This window comes from Coffea eugenioides, chromosome 8 (genome assembly GCF_003713205.1).
Source record: "Coffea eugenioides isolate CCC68of chromosome 8, Ceug_1.0, whole genome shotgun sequence".
Lineage (NCBI taxonomy): Eukaryota > Viridiplantae > Streptophyta > Magnoliopsida > Gentianales > Rubiaceae > Coffea > Coffea eugenioides.
The window spans coordinates 47,379,053-47,400,587 of NC_040042.1; the positions used below are offsets into that span (position 1 = coordinate 47,379,053).

At 38.7% G+C, this 21,535-nt stretch overlaps 3 protein-coding genes across 4 annotated transcripts; 2 read left to right on the forward strand and 1 right to left on the reverse strand.

The window, feature by feature from the left end:
- The first annotated feature begins 221 nt into the window (after window positions 1-221).
- Window positions 222-3,474, forward strand: LOC113779928 (soluble inorganic pyrophosphatase PPA1). The gene is made up of 9 exons (XM_027325718.1): window positions 222-359; window positions 1,190-1,327; window positions 1,442-1,470; window positions 2,050-2,115; window positions 2,332-2,439; window positions 2,577-2,642; window positions 2,731-2,851; window positions 2,962-3,043; window positions 3,167-3,474. The coding sequence occupies exons 2-9, from the start codon at window positions 1,195-1,197 to the stop codon at window positions 3,207-3,209; spliced, it is 648 nt and encodes a 215-aa protein (XP_027181519.1). The 5' UTR covers window positions 222-359; window positions 1,190-1,194; the 3' UTR covers window positions 3,210-3,474.
- Window positions 3,475-3,719: 245 nt separating this feature from the next.
- On the reverse strand, window positions 3,720-5,883 carry LOC113779712 (mitochondrial import inner membrane translocase subunit Tim13). The gene is made up of 2 exons (XM_027325402.1): window positions 5,645-5,883; window positions 3,720-4,146 (listed from the first exon to the last, which is right to left on the reverse strand). The coding sequence occupies exons 1-2, from the start codon at window positions 5,765-5,767 to the stop codon at window positions 3,997-3,999; spliced, it is 273 nt and encodes a 90-aa protein (XP_027181203.1). The 5' UTR covers window positions 5,768-5,883; the 3' UTR covers window positions 3,720-3,996.
- Window positions 5,884-17,508: 11,625 nt separating this feature from the next.
- Window positions 17,509-20,705, forward strand: LOC113781483 (B3 domain-containing protein Os03g0120900-like). Of its 2 annotated transcripts, none has more exons than XM_027327429.1 (2): window positions 17,509-17,932; window positions 18,528-20,705. In XM_027327429.1, exon 2 carries the CDS (start codon window positions 18,621-18,623, stop codon window positions 20,157-20,159), a length of 1,539 nt encoding a protein of 512 aa, XP_027183230.1. In that variant the 5' UTR covers window positions 17,509-17,932; window positions 18,528-18,620; the 3' UTR covers window positions 20,160-20,705. The 2 variants fall into 2 exon arrangements, with proteins under 2 accessions (XP_027183230.1, XP_027183229.1); XM_027327428.1 differs by having other exon boundaries at window positions 18,533-20,705.
- The last annotated feature ends 830 nt before the right edge of the window (window positions 20,706-21,535 follow it).

A 21,535-nucleotide genomic window follows, 5' to 3' on the forward strand; every position in this document is an offset into this window, starting at 1 on the left:
AGAATCTTGCAATGGGAATTAAGGGAAGGAAAAGTGGTGGAGGGCCAACAACAATAACAACTATGGGCGTTTGACCTGGTCTTGGTATGGTTGTGAGCTACTTGTGCTCGGGTTCAACCACGTGGTTCTTGTTTCTGCTTCTGTATTTTGTAGTGGGGAACTGGGGATATGATCCCTCCCGTCCCCTCCATATATATATATATATACTGCTCTAATTTTTGCACCCCAGTCTTCGAATCACTGTCCCCAATTCCCTTTTCTTTGCATCCGCAGGCCGGCTTTTTTCTGTTCATTTCTTTCTTGAAGCGACGTCCCGACAACCCCATCATCAGCTTTTCTCAAAACCAACCCAGTCTGAGGTATTTTACTCCATACGCCTGCTGCGCTTCTATCTTCTTCATTTTCCACAATGATTTGGTTTACGGCACTTCCTGTTATTCGGTAATGAAATTTGCATGCGTACGTTCAATGTCTTGGGCGGAGCCTCTAATTATACAATTTGTTGTTTGTTGGGCATATGATCTTTATTGACTTGTAATTGCAGCAGCCTAAATGATTACTATTTTATATTTTTGCTATTCCTCCGTTTCATAGACCGACTTGGTAAAGGCAAAAAAAAACATGAAAAACAAAAGATCTGGCCATTTTCTGCTCCGATCATTGTTGGTTGTCTTGTCTCTTCTCTCCGACTTCCCCCGCCTGCCCCCTGGGTTTAGGCCTGTAAAATTAATACTAACATGGAGAAAGCTGGCTCTGGTAATTTTAACTCTTCCCCAAACAGCGTCCCCGCCTCACGGGGTGGTTTTGTACCGGTAATTATTCCATTGCTATTGCTTTTTAACGTTCGACCATGGTGGGTGGGATTGGACTTGGATATTTACTCCTTTGAAAGTACTGTCGCAACATTTAGTAATTTAGATCTGCGCTAATGTTCTTAACAATCCAAGTAGCATCTGCCGATCCTTTGTAACATTTCTGCTTCGTGCTTGTTGCATTGACTGGTACCCTTGCCCACAAGCAGAGACTTTTGCAAGAAAATGTTGTACAGAATCTTTAAATCCCCAGTCCCACGCGATTTTGGTTTCTGAGGCATTCTATTCTATTTCCCGGACGCTAAAATACCATCCACATTTCCAATCTTCTATTCTTTAAGCCATGACTCATTCAATTTCCCTCTTACTGTGATTAGGAAAAATGAGCAGTGACGGAAATGAAAATGGAGCTGAAACATCTCCACAAAGGCGAGCTCCACGTCTGAATGAGCGAATACTCTCATCTTTGTCAAGGAGATCGGTGGCTGCTCATCCTTGGCACGATCTTGAGATCGGTAAATTTGAAATATGATTCTTTAATTATTATTTCCTGATTTCACTGCATGTTATCCGATTCCTTTATGAAGTCACAATCACCTGATACTTTTACTGCTTTTCTGTTAAACCAGGGCCCGGGGCTCCTCAAATTTTCAACGTTGTATGTATCACTCTCCTTACTCCTAGAAGCATATTTCTTCAAGGATCCCTTTGCTGTTCCAAATATGTTCTACTAAATGATATCTTAAACTTACGCTTTAGTAATTGCAACACTCTTATCTGGGGACTGACATTCTAATAAATGTAAACACAATGCTACAACTTTTTGGTGATCTTGATTTATACCACTACTTCCTCCAGATCATTAAGACCCCGTCACCTCCTGAAAATCACAAATCCACCTAGGAGGATAATGTCCAAAAGATTTCCTTTGAATGTGTTTCTAGAAAGAAGTCATTCATCTGACTCCATGAATGAATTTGCACATCTTTACATGTTGCTACTGCTATATTTCGTTTCTAATTGAATCAAAATGCAGTTTGCCACATAGTTTCTGCAGCCACAGTTTTAGTTGCTGTATGGCCCCTAATGCCCATCTTATTTGTCTAGCACATATAGAATTTTTTGGGAAAAAAAAAAAAATCTTATTTTAGAAGCTTTTTTGCTTGAACCTTGAAATGTAGTGTACTTGTCTACTGACTCTGTGGCTTCATCATCTTCTTTTATTTTACTGCTACAGGTTATTGAGATAACAAAGGGAAGCAAAGTCAAGTACGAACTTGACAAGAAAACTGGTCTGATCAAGGTATGATGAAGTTCCTTTAGCATGTGCAGAGTTTGAGATTATTTTCAATATGAAGCTACTTTCTTTCACATACATACTATAAGGTTCTGCAGATCAGGATGCAACTTAATCAAGAAGCACAAAAGTATTAGTTCCAAAATTACATTTGGCCTTTGGATTTGTTTGGTGATTTGTTTAGATGCACTTTGCTCACTCTGTCTTACAATGGCACCTTAGGTGGATCGTATCTTGTATTCATCAGTGGTCTATCCTCACAACTATGGCTTCATTCCGAGAACGCTGTGTGAAGATAATGATCCAATGGATGTATTAGTTCTAATGCAGGCAAGGAGAGTTGCAATATGAACTACTAATTAGATTTTCTTTACATGAATTTATGTTTTGTAAAACAATGCTCTTAATGCATCCTTACTAGTTTTTTGAAAGATGGTTGATGAAACACAAATTGACGTCTGTAACAGGAACCTGTTCTCCCTGGTTGCTTTCTTCGAGCAAGGGCCGTGGGCCTGATGCCCATGATTGATCAGGTACAATACAAACTCCTTCCCTCCTAGTGAACATAATTTCAGTGCTGTCATCAGTGGATTTTCATAAGATGACTTCTTCTTAAACCAGGGAGAGAAGGATGATAAGATTATTGCAGTATGTGCTGATGATCCAGAGTATCGGCACTACACAGATATCAATCAGCTTCCCCCCCATCGTCTTGCTGAAATCCGTCGATTTTTTGAGGACTGTATGCTCGCTACCAACATATTATTTTGCATAAAATTGTTTTAGGATCTGTCAGCTATACTGCATGGCTTTTTATGGTAAACATGATGTTTTTGTTGGTATGTTGTTTAGACAAGAAGAATGAGAACAAGGAGGTTGCAGTGAATGAGTTTCTGCCTGCTGCTACAGCTGTTGATGCCATGCAATACTCCATGTAAGTGCCCATTTGACGCCTGGATTTAGCAGTAGGATGGAAGTGCATATTTTGAACATGATAAATGGGCCTTAATGACGATGCATTTCTCAAGAGGGACTTTATGAGCTGCTTTTGGTGCAGGGACCTCTATGCTGAGTACATACTGCAAACATTGAGGAAGTAGATGAAATAGCATGGCGTTCTTCACTACTTCTCCGTACTGCTAATGCCTGAAGCAAAAGGCATGGTATCCTCAATTTGAGAGGATATAGGATATTTGATTTTCAACTATGTAGACATTTGATTTGTTTCAATGTTAGACGAACTGAACATAATATTCGGGTTGGTTTATTTTGTTTGAACTCTGAATGTTATTTTGAAGTTTAAAGTTTGCGATTGTTAAACGAGGAGCTGAGTTTTACACCGTTTACATGCCGACTTTGGTACTCGAATTGAGTTTCATATTCAAGTGAGAGAGTGGTGCTTTATTTTGAAATTGATACGAGGCAAGGAGCTTCGGACGAAATGTCCAATAGAGCGGCATGAAATAGTTCTCTACTATGCTTAAGTAGCCCTTTTGCAGTGTTCTTGATGGAGGAGACTAAAACGTCCCGAATGGGATTGCCTCTCCGTGAAAACTATGTACTAACTGTTACTTCCACATAATGTTTATATAAAACGTCTAACAGCAGGATGATAAAAACATAATTTTGGCACTGAGACCCCAATCTGTCGACAGCGAGCGTTGCCATATAACGATCGACATGTCCACTTGGCTATAAAGTGCAATTTACCAACAAGAAGCAAAAAAGTTTGACGTATTCTGGAATGAACCAGGTGGGATTACAGACCCCATCAGAATATCAAATTTCTATGTTATCAATGATAATCAGAAATAGAAAACGACAACCTCCTAACTGCCCACCAACAACTTCCAGAAGAAAGTTTTAAAAATTGTCAGATCACAAACTTCAGCTTGATGTTCGAAAAAGAGCTCTGCTGATGATACCGGTGGCTTCAATGTAGCGATCCACACACCTTGAGACACAACTACTCTCACTACCACTCAGGCTGCTCCCAGGTTTGGTGATACACTTCTCAAAGCACTTTCCCCTCAAAGTCTAGATCATGGTTGCAAAAACAAAGCAAAGCTTTCACAATGATGAATCGACAAAACCATTTACATGATCAATAGGTTAATGTTTAGCAGAAATGGAATGCTCAACCTCAATTTCATACATTGAAAAACCAGCTTAATAAAAGGAAAATTGAAAGCCGCCAAAAAAAAAGGGCAGCCGAGTTTGCATGTAGTCAATTATTCATCCAGGCAACAAAATATATTCTGTAGTCAAGTGAATATTTACCGGAACAAATATAGACTAGGTGATGATGTAACATGCACGGATTAAAAGTTTCCTAAGATTATCACATCAAAGAAAGTCAAACCGATCACACATGCCCAAGGCATCCAATTTCTTGTAGTTAAAAAAGTACAAGTACTCTAGAATAGTATTCTTCTTCAAAATCTCTAGAAGACACAATGTCAAGAAAAAGGAGAAAAGAATCTGAAATTGGGTTACAAATAACATAGACAGGCTACATCGTCAACCAGCAAACTACGTACTTCATTCTACGCAAGAATCTTTTAGGATAAAATCAATGCAATGGAAACGTAGGAAACAAATAGTGAATTTCTTAGCAATAAGATTAAACTTGATGGGAAAGATATTCTGGACTGTCAAATCCTTTTGTTCCCATCTAGTATTTACCATATTTCATGGTTGCCATCTAGCTAAAAAGAACATAAATGAAACGCATGAACCTAGTATTGATAGCCCGCTTGTGCTGAGTGTTCAAGTGTTGAAATTGATAAAAATAAATAAATAAATAAATCAAATGAGAGCCCAAAAACATATTTTTCCCCTGTGCAACAGCAGAAAATTTGTCACTAATAATTACCCTAGAGCTCTGTAGGGTTTCAACAGCAGAATAGATTTGGCAATACAGTCCTAATTAGAGTTGCAATCGTTGTCAGTAAGCGACCGACAGTAGAACAGTAAAACCAATAAGCATATTTTAAGACCAAAAAGTAAATACTAAACTAATTCTATACATGTACTGATGATGTACCTCCATAGGTGGTGGGGGTGCTTTTAAGTGTTTTGGGGGGGAAGGAGTTGGGGATAATCCACTTGATCGTTATGATTTTCAAAATAAAATAGATACATGAGGAAATGAAGGAGGAGAAATCAATGCCAAGTTCAACTCCCATGCGGTTGGTTGAAATGAATCTACTGTATTTGGGGCAATACTTTTCATCCGCACACAGGCATCACAGAAACCATAAATAGAGGGGTGGGGGTATCCAAAAATAAGGACAGAGCAAAATCAACACCCAACCAGAAGTACATTGAACAATAGAGCACATGATAGTAGCAGCACTGGCAAAGAAATCAGATAGCACAATGTTTTAAGTTTAAAATAAAATTTGAATAACAGAAACCCTAACCGAGAAGACAATCACTAATAATATTAGAAGCGGATAGATAGTGCAGAAAATTGCCCTTAGTGGTGGCAAAAAATAAAATCAGAAGACGGAAGAGCATATACATAATATACCTCGAGGAACTCTTCGGCATAGGCCTGGGCAAGCTGGAGTTTGACCTGGTCCATGATGTCCTCCGTCGAAACCTGCGGCGACGCCCCACTTGACGACGACGACGACGAAGAGTATGGATCCATTATACGGAGAAGAGAAGATCCGAGGGTTTTTTCTCTTTTTTTTTTTTTTCTTTGGCTTTTGTTGATATTCGATTCTTTCTTCGCCTCCAAACTCCCTTAAACCCTTCCCGACACCAAAATTTACGGACTACTCTGCAAGTCAAACAACAAATTAATACCCTCTTTGGTCCTTCAAACAAACATACCCTCTTTGGGCAATTGGACGTGCTGGTCCGGGCTTTACTCCAGCGTATAGCTCACAAAGTGAGATTGGGCTAGGCTTGGACTATAACTTAAGCAACTACTATTTTGTCCAAGCTCTCTTTTTTGTTGGCCAATTTTTGATTTCCCTCCTATTTGATATATTGCAGAGTGTTGCTTGGATCCAATTTTGAGGATCCTTTAGCTGCTCAATCTTGCCAAAGCAACTACTTTATTTATTTTTCATTCGTTTTCTTTTCTCCTACACTGGATCTGGATGAAAAGCAGCCGATAAATTAGCTTATGGGCCTATACAGTGGGCTTGTGCAACAGAGGTCTATGTTCGACTGTAACCGGTAAGCGAGACAAAGTTTGTGTCGAATTGAATGTGAATTGAGAGAGAAAATTTCATTTCTCAAATATATATTTTTTTAAATATAAAATCTCCTGCAAACATGACAGCCAGATTCGAGCCTAATCTGCCCGGCCGACACTTCCAACAACGGTTGTTGGTTATCATTTAGCAACAAAACTTATGTCTTATTAAATCTATTAACATGAAGACACATCACAAATGTTTTCATGGATCGATTGTTTTTACTTGGATGTTTGGCTACCTAACTTCCATTAATCCCCGCTAGAGGAAAAATGGAGGTTGAAGGTGCTGCAGTGTTACGTGAACTTGTTGACACTACTAGTGTTTGTAGTGGCAGGCTAGTGTTTAATATTTGGATAATAGATTATTTGAAATAATTTTTTTAAAAACAATATTACGGTAACACTTTTATGATATTATGAAAAAATGATTTGATAAAATGTAGGCAAATAAATTTGTACAGACGATAAATAATGCACTATCCAAAACAAACTTGACAGCTGAATTCAACTCAAGTGCGCAAGTCCCGATTGAAGCTTTAATCAAGTCGGTGGACCACAATAACCTACAGATTTATTAGGGTTTTTTGTGTCCCTGGAATTGGATCCACATATTCTGACTCCACCCCCCTATTGTCTTTTCTACAAATAATTATGCAGCAAATACTTATGCAGCAAAAGTAGGGCTGGCATATGCTTTGGGTATTACTCCTATATCGTTGCATGCACGTTGTAGTTAGTTAAACAGCTCGTCCAATTCCGACGGGACTGGAAGAAAGTCAAAAGAGCTAGCGGGATAAGGTTAGAGAGGTGAGGAGGAAGAGGAGCTGGAACTGGAACCCATGGCGAAGTTTGGTTTTGTTTTTAAGGGCTGTCATGTGTGAACTTCGGCTAAGTGGTCCTCCGCCTACTATAATATGCCTATACCCCGCCCTACAAAAACCAACTTGCAAACCAACTGTACCTATAATAATACTTACTCCTCAGAAGAAGTAGCCTATGCAGTAGAGCTTTTTTTCTTATGGTACGTATATGTTCCGGAGAGAAGAGAAGAGAGCGTCAGATCTCTCTCTCTCTCTATATGTATATATATATGTATATATATATCTCTCTCTCTCTCTTGTAGGCTGTTGTACCGCTGTAGCCTAGCCTGGGATATTGTAGAATCATTTGCTACGTACCACATTAATTACTCCTATCTGATCATCATCATAATTAAACAAAGCACCACCCCCTTCTCCTAATTCTACTTTAATCCCACTCCCACCCATGTGTGCGGTTTACCATACAGCCTCGTCAAACTTAAACCTCGTCTATGATGGCCACCCAAAAAAAATAAATAAAATACATAACCTGTATGTCTGTATGTACATACACACAGAGACGCGCTAGCACACTCGATCCCCCGATTGCGACCAACCGAGCAGCTGCTACTCTATCGCACACTTCTAATGATCAAAAACATTTTATTTTTCCCATTATTTTTCCATTTCTACACGTGTAGCAGAGAACTTACGGCTGTCGGCCGGTCAGTCAGCTACTATCATATATGTGTGTGTGTATATATGTAAGATATGCCGGGCAGAGGTGGTGGGCTGGGCAGTGATGGGAGGGTTTAGTTTTTCATGAATGAGATGTTTTTCCAATTTTTGGTAGCACAAAATGGTAGTCCATAATTAGAATATGTAGTTGTAGCAGTAGTAGTAGTTCAACAGAGGCAAGCTAAGTGAGGCCGCGCATGGATAGGAGGCGGCAAAAGAAGGAAGGGGAAGGGGAAGGGTACAACTCATATCTGTTGGTTTTTTTCCATTTTTTCCCCTCGTATGCAGCTCCAAATTAAATTGGATATATAGCTGTTTTAAAACAGAATTAATGGTCATAATTAATATCAGTCTCGCGTATCAACTGTACGTCGTAATTAATAGAAGAACAAGTGGGATGGCTATGGGTATAAGCTGCAGCTTAGGGATGCGAAGAAGAGCTTCCTTCAACTCGATTCAAATTACGCAATAATTAATAGTATAATGCAATCGGCCTTGTGTGTCATGTCAAATTAAGAGTCAGAGATTAGTGGATCGAGTAGTATTTTGATAAAATTCCTTTTGCTAATTGAAGGTTGTTGATTAGTTCAAATCAGGCAAACGTCGTCACTCTGATCAGGATTAATGACGCAAACCACCACCTTCCCCCACGTCTACTTACCTCGCACTAGTAGTACTACTACTGCTGTAGTGTAGTGACTCTATTAATTACTACCAACAAATTGCAATTATTATTTTTGTACTCAAGTAACTATTTAATGTTAATGTCGGCTGTGGAGTAGCTAACCAGGATTTCCTTTCGTCACAGTAGTTATCCGATCATCATCCTCCTCCTCCTCCTCATTGGACATATTGGGTAATAATAATATACAGCAAATGGACAGCAGCAGCTCTATGGGGAAATATTGGCGACAATGCAAATGCTAATTGCTTTTTGTGAGGAATTTGAGAGCAAAGCTATGCATGTGAAGGCAGAACATGGGCTGCCTAGCTTAGCTTAGCTATCCAATTAATTTGAATTTCAGCCTCAGGGAATAACGTCGACGTCATTTCTCCCCTCTTCTCAGCCCTTAGCTTGTACGAGTTCCGTACTCTTTGATGATTGATTTACAATTCTCACAAATTAACCCAGTAAGTATACACTTCACTTCACTTGAGCAGGTAATTAAGATTGAGCGGATGGATGTCATCCCTCACAATCCTCAAAAACTACGTACCTAGGACTAGGAGACTTCTTCACCCCATAATCATCCATCCATCCATCCTTTGTGTGCCTACTCTAGATACTGGCATTCATTCTGGCAAAAGCCATCCTCGGTAACATGATTCGCAAATCCCATACAGCAGATACAGGTGCAGATTATTACTTTTATTTCATATATAGCTCTGTAAACCCCAAAAAAATATTCTAATGCCGTGAACTCGGAAAAATAAACAGATTAAATCTTGGCCAGATTCAGATAGCTGCTGCCTTTTCCACTTTGACCCAGGACAAGTACACAAATGTTTGCAATGACGATAAATTTCTCAATCAATTATTCTAAAGGCACGTTTCCAAATATTGCATTTATTAGCCACATACAATTGTACGTACCGCGCGGTAATTAATGAGACATGCACATAAATAAACAAAAAAATGTTTAATACTAATAGATGTCCACTACTAAGTGTGTGTATATATATATATATATGTGTGTGTATGTATATATATATATATATATATAGCTTGGTTGAGTGAGAATTGGAAAACACATTAGTGACTTGCAGCCTCAATTAATTAATTTGGCCAAGAAACGGGACATCAAAGTTGCTTGAGGAGGTTTAATACATAGTATGATGGTTGACAGAACTTAAATTATTCCATAAGTGACGAATCTCACTCAGTTCGATTTTCTAAGAGCTTGTTTACGTTTGGTTTTTTCAAGTAATCAAGTCAGACTGCATCAATACAATTTCACATTCATTAAACTTTCAAATTTGTAATTCAATTGACATTAAATTTAAAGTTTAGATATAATACATTCAAACTACTTGAACTCAACATCATAAAAGCTTCTTTTAGTTTTTTTTTTTAATAATTAAACAATTTCAAATTCAGTAAAAAATAGACAAAATTAAACATAAAAATTACAACTTGATTAGGCTGATTTAAACTCCTACTATACCATACAGTAACGGGCAAGAGTTTAATTAATGACCATGATATAAATTTGTGGTGGACGTTTGCTTTGGGGGGTGGGCTGACCTAAAGTTGCATATGATATTAAAGTCAAAAGCCAAAAGTGGGATATTCCCACATGTGGATCTTGTAAAAGGTATCCCTATCTACACAACCTGGGGCGGGGTAGGTAAGCTTCATCAAGGGATTGGGTGGATATATATCCCGACGGCTGCGTTCTCCACTAGCAGCTATCCTACGAATGATGTGCTCCAAAGCTGTCCAATTCCTCCATCATGTTTCCATTCCGGCCTGAGAAAATGATTGGACACTTGGGCTCGAAATTCATAAATGATAAATCACATTTCTATAAATAATGGCTTTTTTTTTTAAAATTTATTTATTTACAATTTTACATATGTGTGCAGAAGCAGAGGCATAAGGGTACCTCCTTAAAATTAATGCAGCCGAAACATTAATCTGACTTTGGATGTTATAAACTTATTACCGATTGAGATTTTTAAAAGATGCCCGAAAGTATCTAAAATATAAGGATAAAGGCGATAAAATGGATAAGTGTTATTTGTAATTTTCACAATTACGGCATCTCATCTCATTTGTAATATTTCTATCTTCTTTTTGTATTCATATCGAGAATTTTACCGCATCCAGCCTATGTGGAATTTTACCTGTCAATTTCTCTTCTCTGGGAATGAATAGATAAACTCTTTCTATATGTAAACTGGTTAATGGTTACGTGGACAAGTGTGTGTACGATTACGGACATTGATAGTTTCCTAAGCTTAACTTTTTTTTTTTTTTTTTTGAAATTGAATAATATCACTTAACCTATTTTGACTGAAATTAAAAACTTTCCATACTAAAATAAAAAGCTTAACCTATTTTGACTGAAATTAAAAACTTTCCATACTAAAATAAAAAGCTGGTCTTTGTAACGTATTATTACATCTTGCAAGAAGTGCAGTTAATTTGGTAGCCCTGCTCAATTAATGATAGTTAGTTTCCGGAAAGTAATAATGTCTGACGGAGATAGAATTTGAGTTTCTGTAGAACCCAAATAGATAAACTCATTCTTTTTCTTGATTTATCAAATCAAAAAAAAAATTTTAAACCAAATCAATACATTATTTTTCCTCATCACTCCCAATTTCTCCAAAAAGGTATGCAAATCATAACTTTTACTGGCATATTTTTCTTCATCAATCATCCCAAATAACATATGCAAATCAAAATTTTCATCCATATATATCACAAATTTCATATATTTCTCTATCATCAATAAATACATCTTTTTCTAAATCAACCTCTCATGTCAATCTAAATTTTGACTCATGATTAGATTTATATCCAAACTTTGTCAAAATATAGAAGAGATATGATCAAAATTATTAAGGTGATTGAGAATCTTTTATACGATTCTCCAACAATGGAACTCTGCATGCTCTTAAAAAACAATAATATCAAAGAAAACACACATACTTCTAAGTAACACTAACTACTAAAAACCTACCTTCAATAAAGTTAGTAAATTAACAAATAAAAACTTTGAGGTTTGGTTTATTTTGCCAGTAGTTTCACTGCTGATTAAAGGAGCGCGCAATTTACTGAGGAAAGGTCAATAGACGTACCCCCTCGTGCATCACTTTTCATGTACTAGTAAGAAATCATAAGAGTTGCTAGTAGCGCCCAAAAAAAAAAAAAAAAAAGAGTACAATTAAGAACACGCCAATCGCAGCACAGTAGAGATCCATATAAATACCATGACCTACGGAATCTGGTCAAGATCTTCCTGGGAGAATAATATCACGCTTGCTGCCTATGAACTATCCGAGAAAAATTTGTGCATGTTGGTTTAAATCTCCAGTCTCTAACCACGGAACCTTTGATAAAAATTTTCATGGCATCAACATAAGAAAGTTTATAAATACATGGCGAGTTGTGTGCGGTATGTCATGGAAATGGAGAGCAAGTCAATTGGTTTTAAAGAACTCAAGGCAATTATAATGATGAAAAAACTCAGGAGGCGACCAGCGTATTTTTATTACTGCAGTTTCTAAGTTGGGGACTCAACTAAGAAGGAAAGGTAAAAAGGGGTGGCAAAGAAGAGTGTTGGAGTTTACTACCTTAACATCCATATTTTTACAGCCAGCCATTGTTAAATGCCATGTGATCGGGCTGGTGTGAGCTTCAGGGTCTAAATTCAGCTGATCACCTTCTCCCACAATATGCTTAATTATTTTCAAGATTGATAATGATTAGGTCAGAAGTTAGTTAGCCGAATCTACAGAGCAGGCTCACTTATCAAAGATGAATGAATTTAGTGACACGTGTCCTCTGAATGGAATGCTACTAAATTGAATGTTTAGCAGTGGCCTCGCTTTTTTTTTCTTTTTCTTTTTCTTTTTGGGCCCCTCCCCTCTCCAAAAAGAAAAAAAGGAAAAAAAATTTTTTTTGTTATCTTCATTTTTAACCTCATACGTACAAAATTTTATTTTGTTTTTTACGCGGCAGACCACTCGTCTTGTGGATATAGCGATTCATGTCACATTCTGCATCTCTCTTGCCCTACAAACAATCCAACACTGGAGGACACGGTTTATGGCTGGCCATGGGAGAACTCATTATTTCATTGCCCCATGTATTTTCTTCTTCCAAATCACCCGCCAATTCGAGGATTGGTCGAACAGTTTTTCTTGGAAGAACCGATGTGATGACGAAAAATCTACTATATAATTGCTTCTCAAACTAAAAGATCGCTCGTAGGCCGACCCTTTACAGATTATTAGATAATTGTTAAATGTAGCACATAATGGAAAATTACGTAGACTTGCCTATGAATGCCGTGGTCGAAATACTTGTAAATAGCACTTATTTAACTCCTGGATTTAATTTCAACTGAACTTCAAGAGAAGTTTGGTTAGCCTATAACTATTGCTGTTAATCGAGTCGTGTCGAACTCGAGCACCTGATAATTGAACTCGACTGGAACATTTATTGAGCCAACTTGACCTCGCTCGATTAGTAGTTTGAGATTCAAAAGCCGTTTGATATCAACTCGTCAAACTCGATTTCGAACTCGAACTTGAGTTTGAAAATCGAGCCAAGCTTAATGAACTCGAGTGATGGCGGTAGGGTGATGGATGGATTGGTGATTTGGTATGAAGGAAGGTGCGGTCGTGGGCTGTGGAAAAGGGAAGAGGAAAGAAAAATTAGGGCAGTCACAGGAATCCTCGTTTGGGAATTGGAATTTAAGATATAATTATCAGACATGTAATGAAATGACACTAATGCCCTTATATTTCGAGCCTGTCTAATAGTTTGGGAGCCAAGCTCGGTTTGGCTCAATTCATAAACGAGTACATATATAACTTGAATTCAACTTGTTTATTAAGAAAAACAAACCGAGTCGAGCCCTTAATGAGCCGACTCGAGCTTGACTTACTAGCGATCCGGTTCGATTAACAGTTCTACCTATGGCCTACTTCGCTTACGCATCGGTCAAATTAACATGCAACCTATGACACGTTCGATTAAAGTGAAATACTAGAAAGTTGGGTGTGGGCTGGTAATTGAATGCAAAGATAACTTTGGAGGCTTCTCTCACGCAATTATGGGCACGACTTGATGTACGCAAATGGCTGGAATTATACATGGGATTAAATGCATTAAACCCTAGGCAATAAACAATAATATATAGTGTGTTCTGTGATACAGTAGCATTATTTTTGTGTCATTCTGGTTCCTGGACTAACATTCGAAACTATCCGTTCACAATAATTACGATGTTGTTGGTCAATCTGATGTATTTTACAGTTTAGTTTCTTCCATTAGTGTTTTTTGGGATATAGTCCCTAATGTTATTTTTGTATGACCTTAGTCCCTAAACTAATAACTAATGTTGGTAATTTTTTTTCCTTTCAACATTCTGTCCCCCCCCCCCTCTCCCCTAATCCTCCCTACCCCGAAACCCAATAGTCAAGTTTGAACCCTGGTTTGCTAGGCAGGCATCAAGTCCCTGGCCATGAGCACTAGTGGCTGTTGGTTCTAATAGTAATGATATATATATATATATATATACGTGTGTACATGCGTGCGTCTATACATTTCATATAAAAAAAAGTGTCACAATATTTGGATAGCAAATTATTTCAAATAATATTTCGTTTGCATTATAAACATATTTTCCAACTCACCTTTTTATATTTCCAACAATATTTTTATTTCACATATATCAAATCACAAAAAGTGCTACGGTAATTATTCCAAATAATACTCTATCCAAACAAACCCGTTGTTCTAGAAATTTTTTCAAATGATTTTGTGTATCCAAACAAACTATTATCCTTAATTAGACAAAAATAAACAAGGAATGGATGTATGAATTTTGTCAAAAAAGAAGAGAAAATGGTGGAAAAATGTGTGCACTCTCTCACATGACCCGAAACAAAAGTAAAAAATAAAAATAAAAAACTACATACAATTGGATTTTGGTTCAATAAAAATGATTAATTCAGGTCATAGCCACTCTCTCACATGATTAATTTTTTTTTACGTAACTACACATCTATCCTAATCTACTCTAAGGGGTGGTCCAACTGAGTCGAGAAATCCTAATAAGGATTGAACTACCATTAACCAAACGGGTGCACTATGCACCCGTATGGATTTAGAACAAGCCTCATATAGAGGCATATTGATGGGAGGTAAGGTTTGAACCTTTGATCTTCCATTTCACAATTAATGTGGTAGCTAAATCCTCTAGAGGGAGTTGGTTACATCTAGCTTCAGTTGATTTGTGTATTTTTTTATTCATTGAAAAAACAAAGAGCAAAAATCGCAATAATTGCTGAAATTAGGAGGAGAGAGATGAGATCTGGAGCATTTGACGAGAAATAGAATTGAAAACGGGATGATGCACAATAATTGCTTGAGTGGAAAAGGATATTTCAGTCGGAAAGAAATTCCAACAGGGCAAGATTGGGTTTTGAAAATGCTTAGTTGACCTACACGAGGAATTAAAGTGGCAAGATTGGGTTTTGCAAATTACACTAAAAAAACACAAAAACTGGAAGGGGTTTTAGTGCCTATAATTAACCCGTTTAAAGCCGAGTAAATGAGGTGGGAAAGAGATTGACTGCAAAAGGCGTTCGGAGCATAATTTCCAACAGCATCCAAAGAGGTGTCAAACACGAACTTTGCCACCTCTAATGCATAGTGCATGAAGCCATTTTCAATCCCAAATGGTCCATCCCTCACCGGCATGGCTCCTTTGGCTCTAAGCAGCCTAGGTGGTCCTGAATCACTACCATTTCATAGACCATCCACCTCAATTCAACCACTCTAGCTAGAAGTGGGCAGTACTGAAAAATATCCACCAGAATATATAATAATTTTCTCTTTACTTTTTCACAATTATTTCAAAAAATGTCCAGGAGATGGCCACTCCTTGGCGAGTACGAAAACGAGATTTCTTTTCTTTCCTCCTAACCGAAATATGTATGTATCCATTTCGGATAGTGATGAATCTGAATATAGCTGTTACGTTCAAGTTAATGCGTAATTATGAAATGAGCTAAGTCTCCATATTTTGAGTAAGTAATTTTTACGAGTTCTATAAATATATATATATAGCTTCTTATGATATGGCCACTAGTTTGAGGAGTATTATATTGTGCATCCTTTTCGTATTCTTCAAAGTCAATTAATGATTTTAATCATCAACTTAAAAAAAAAAAAAATCTCTCGCTCTCTCTCTGGTTAAAACTTAAAAGCAGACCGGTGGAATGGAGCCAATAGATTAATAGTCTTCTTGAGTTAAAAATATTTAAAAAAAAAAAAAAAATTGCGCCGGGGTCGGAGCACAAGTAGCATGTGCAGATGGGAAAATCATGGAAAGAAGACCATTTAATATGTTCATGTTCGGGTACTCTAATTAATACTACTATTACATAATCTAATCTAATCTAATTAATACCTCCCTGTAAATTAAACTTAAGAGAGTGAGTGTACGACTGACTAACTGCGACAGCAAAGTCAATTTATATGAGTAACCGACCGCGTGTAGTTTTATTGAATCCAACATCTTCCTTGTGCAGTGGCTACTGGCTACTGGCTACTGGCTACTGGCTACTGGCTTAGGTATATTATTGGCATGTGGGATGGCGTATTAAGTAGTATTCAAATTAATCACTTCTACAAAAGCTGAAACTAGTGCATACTAGCTATGGGAACAAAGGTCTTGGTGACAGCAAAAATTCCTTAGCTTTGAGGTCCTATTTTGGTACTTTCAGATAATTAAATTACAAGATAATAAATAATTCGGAATATTTGAATAACCTATTATTATTTGAAGAAATGTGCTGACGGCCATTCTTTTTCTTTTCTTTTTTTTGTTTTTACCCCTTATCTACCATACATTAATATAATACTCCAAGAGCTATTACATTTTTTAAAAAAATAGATATTGAGATTCAACGGAAACTGTTCTGACAAATAGAGTTGGCTGTACAAAAAAAAAAAAAAATCTTTTCAATAAAAAATAAAAAAAACTTATATAAAATAATCTTCCTCCACAATTATAAAGTAAACTATAATTACACCATTCCCAATTTTAAAAAAATACATATGAAACTACGCTGCCCTCTCTCGAATCAAAGGGGGAGGTTTTTACCTAAGTCATATAGCTCCACGCTAGCTAGAATCACATTAGTGATACTCCTTGGTTTTAGCCACCCCCGCCCGGTGCGTTCTGATCATTTTTTTTTTCTTTTTGGACCACCTAATAATAGTAATAAAATTATTATTATTATAACACTTATAACTCTGAATTCCGTTAATTACAATACTAATAATACTAGCAAAAAATGAGAACCCCTACGTCTAGACTCTAGACTTGAGAAATAGAAGAAGAGTCCTTACTGAAAAATAAAAGTCGAATATTGATTGAGACACCAGCCAGGCGGGCAGGCCGATGACAAGGACGAGCTCACATGAGCCGAAGCCAACCAGATAGATAGTCGATTGTTATTACTCCCTCCCTTTTTTTATAACTGTCGTTTAAGGTTTTGCACACCAATTAAGAAAAGTTTTCATTGCTTAAATCTATACACCACTTTCCTTTTATACCCTCATTAATTATTCAATTCACCCATGTTTTCTAGGAAAGAATATGGAAGGGCAGAGAGAAGCAATAATTACTAGGAGTAGTAATTAAGAATCCTGTAAGAGAGATAAAAGGGTAAAATTGTGAAAAAATAATAAATGCTGCATGGGGATAGTAAAACGACAGATAAAAGTACTTAAGAGCAAATTCCTTAAACGACAGTTATAAAAAAAGGGAGGGAGTATTTGATCTGTGGGGGGCCCATTGCCCAGCATCACCCCTACCCGTCCCATTCTATCCCCGCGTATAAAGTCTTTCTTCTCTGCTCTGCCATCTCTCTCTCTCTCTCTCTTTCTCTCTAGCTTTCTCTGTGAAACTCTGAATGAATGAGAGAATAAATTACAAAGGGAAAATCGCCTAACTTAAGAAGCTTCCAGGGTGGGACTGGGGATTCATTTGCTCTCTCTCTCACACGCACAAACACGCACAGTAAAAGGGCACTCTCTTCGCGACCAAGGGAAAAGGATAGGAACATATCCCATTTGCGGCAGCGAACGGGATGGGATGCATTACTAGCGACGACAGGAGTGATATTTTGATCCATTTCGTGGATTGCTCTTCTCGTAGTTCATGGTGTGGCTGCTCTTCCTCTCCAAACTAGGTGCTCTAATGATGCAGTAGTAGTCGACAAGAAGAAGAACTGAAGAAGAAGAAGCTGAAGAAGTAAGTCGATCGTGCCGAAGAAGAAGAAGCTCTTCATTTTTTTTGCACTCCACCGCCACTAGGAGGTATACTAAAGAGTAACAGTACTATCATTTGGTTTTAATTTGGTGGGAGGAGTCTTAATTTGGTGTCCATTGGTCAAATAAGAATGCAACCGACCCTCGTTTTAGTGAAACTGAAAGCTGCTTTGGCTTTGTGTCAAGAGACGACTTATTGGTCCTCCTACTGAGGAATTTCTCAGCTAATTTATCCCTTCCTCTCAACACTAGAATTGATAGACTGAGTGATTGTAAACCAACACCCCACCCCCCTTCCAAAACAAAAAAAGAGAGAGAGAGAGAGAGACCAAAGCACGCCAACTAAATTAGTACGAAACAAAAGCCAAATACACTGGTTTAATTTGTATACCCCAGCACCCAAAAAAGAAAAAGAAAAGTTTCCAGATTTCGAAGTTCTAGTCCAGTCTTGCAGCTTTTGAGGCCTTGCGGTGTTCATTTTTAACCCAAACCAAATATCATCCCCCCCCCCCCCCCCTCTTTTTTTTCTCCCCAAAAAAAAAAGAAGATACTTTGGTGGTTTACGTTTTTGCTAGTAACATATCCTCCTTGTTTCTCATCTTGCTTTTTAATTGGTACCTTTTCTCTGTGGGATCGTATGAAGAATAGATTGATCCATCCCGGATATAATTAGAGAAGCCAGCAGGATTTGGGGGGCTGCAATATCTGCAGGCGCCATATATAATTACTGAATATCATGAATTTCATGGCCCCTAGACAACCAGGAGGAGGAGGAGGATATTACGAGGAAGATTCATCAAGAGCAACCCGCCCTTTTTCTCAGCCGTCTTCTGCTGCTGCTGCTACTCCTCAACATCATCATCATCAGTACCTGCAGCAGAGAGACCTCCTTGTCCCTCCATCCTACAACCACCACCAACCACGGGGACCGTGGGATGATAGGAGAGTCTCTTTCCGAGGCTACAGCTGTGGTGGAGCTTCCCAGCTTGATCTCATGGCGATGGATTCTTCTTCATCGCCTACTACAAACGGCAGCAGCTGCAGCAACATCGTTGAGGATGCCGATGAGCCTCGCGTGGGAGGAGGGAACACTACCAGTGCGTCGTTGATAATAGAGAGAGAACACATGTTTGATAAAGTGGTGACACCGAGCGACGTCGGCAAGCTCAACAGATTAGTCATCCCCAAGCAGCACGCGGAGAAGTATTTCCCTCTCGACTCCTCCACCAACGAGAAGGGACTCCTCTTGAATTTCGAAGACAGAAATGGGAAGCCGTGGCGATTCAGGTACTCCTACTGGAACAGCAGCCAGAGTTACGTGATGACCAAAGGCTGGAGCCGCTTCGTCAAGGAAAAGAAGCTCGATGCCGGGGACATCGTCTCCTTTCAGCGCGGAGTGGGTGAGCTGGGCAAGGATCGATTGTTCATTGATTGGAGGCGCCGACCCGACGCTCCCGATCACCCTCAGTTGCCTCCTTCCATGTCCACTGCTAGTTTTTCGCAGCTGCTTCCACATCATCAATATTCTTTCCGCCATCCTTGGAACCATCCTTTCTACTTGCAGCATCATCAGCAGCAGCAAAACCCCAGGGACCATTACCAGTTGCTACAACTAAATAATGCTGCTACTGGTGTCGGTATTAACAACAATCCAAATCCATCTCATCCTCATCATCTAAGCAACAACTACGCCTACGGCAATGTAATGACGGGAAACCCTTGTTCCGGCCCATTCATTTATCTCAGATCCGCTGCGGCTGCAAGGCCACATCCCGTCAATTTGGGAATCGGAACTGTGCAAATGGTGCAGAAAGGAGGAGGAGGCAGCGTTGGGCTGAACCCGGAGGAGGTGATGGTAGAGGAGGGTGGGGAGGGGGAGGAGCCAATGGTGTTTGAGTCGGTGCCACTGGTCCAAGGGAAGGCCGCAGCAAAGCGGCTGCGGCTGTTTGGAGTTAACATGGATTGCCCCATCTCGGAGTCGTCGTCGGAGGATCAGGAGGATGATAATTGTGACATACTTGTATTACCTTCCACCGCAGTCGCTCATCCTACAATGCCATCACAATTTCCCCACTTGTGTTCATCTCCACCTCCACCTCCGCCTGCTTCTTCTTCTTCCTCTTCTTCTTCTTCTTCTTCTTCAACTTGTCCTCTGCAGTTGAGGCCATACAATTATGCCAGCCGTCCACCGCTCCACACAATGCCCTCCAACAACAAAAGCAGTAGCAGCGACAGCAAGGGCAAGGCATCTATGTCCTTGGATTTGGATATATAGTTAGATGGAGTGGCACCGGGGACTCGGGAGTGACTAAAAATCTTCTAAGCTGGGACATATACGACTTGCGTGAATGCGGCCTTGCGTCCAAAGCCACAAATGCTAGTGCTATATATGATCAAGAAAGGAGGGAAGGAAGGATGAGCTCTTTCATTTGCTCCAAATTCATGCTGGCTGTGCGGAGACGTCCTCAAAGAAGAAAAGAAAAAGGAATTATGGCTGATGTGATCATCATGAGAAGCCCTCTGAAAGGTGGAAAACAAAAGAAAAAAATTCAATACTAGTATTGTTAAAACAGTAGTAGTTTTTTCAATTTATTGTTATCTGCAATACTTACATACGGACTACTGCTGCTAGTACTCCCGTTAATTTCAACTTAAATTAGATTTCATTCAACACGGATAGGTTGCATTACAGATCCTTCATGCCTTTTGTCTACTAACCATAATTTTTATTTCTTATCTTTGCCTTGAATGCGCTGCCACCTCCTTTTGTAGGGCTTTGATTGCCCAACGTGTATCGTCGCTATATATAGGCTTTTTTCCCGTGGAGTATTGCTTCCAGAAAATCTTTCATGTCACTTCTTCAGCCTGTTTCTTTCCCTCGGGACAACTTACTATTATGTTAATCTTTTACTACATTATTACCTTTCTCTTTAGTGCTGTTCTTGTCAAGCTAACATCCTTGCTCCAGGCGTTCTCCGGGTACAATGTGATGGAATTGAAGCTTCTTTTTGCAATTTTTGTTTTGTTTTGTTTTGTTTCATTTGAATAATTAGCTCTGGTAGGTTTGTTATTCTTGTCGCTGCTTCGTTGGGCACGCCTTCTGCGCAGATCATTTGCCAGAGCTTTGAAAAGGTACGCCATCTATCTATCTCAATTTTTACACGTCCATCATCATTCAGTCCTGCTAGGCTGGCTAGCTACTCCATTTCTAGAATTGTAGCTTTGCTTCAAATTCAGGTTTTTCCCCAAAATTTTAGGTCGATTGTTTCCTTCTGTCTCCTGCCTCATCCTCATCTTTTCTAACTCTCATGGCACTGATCAATGCTGCAAATCGATCCTTTTCATCCATCCGCAACGTGTCTTTAATTATTTTCGGTTCAGATAACGTTTTGAGAAATTCCAACCGTAGAAAAAAAGGTTTTCACGTCAACCCCGGGGAGGTCGTTGCTCGTTTTGATAACTGTGTTCGGGGTGTCACCTCAGAAATCAGAACAATGTCTATTAAATTTCACCATTCATGGCTTTTAAAATATCTTTACCAACTTCCAACATTTTATTCCTCTTTTTCTTTTTCTACTAAGCCTAGTTCTGTCGTGTACCCTAATTTCTCGTGTACCCTACTCTATATATATATATATATATTGGCTCTGC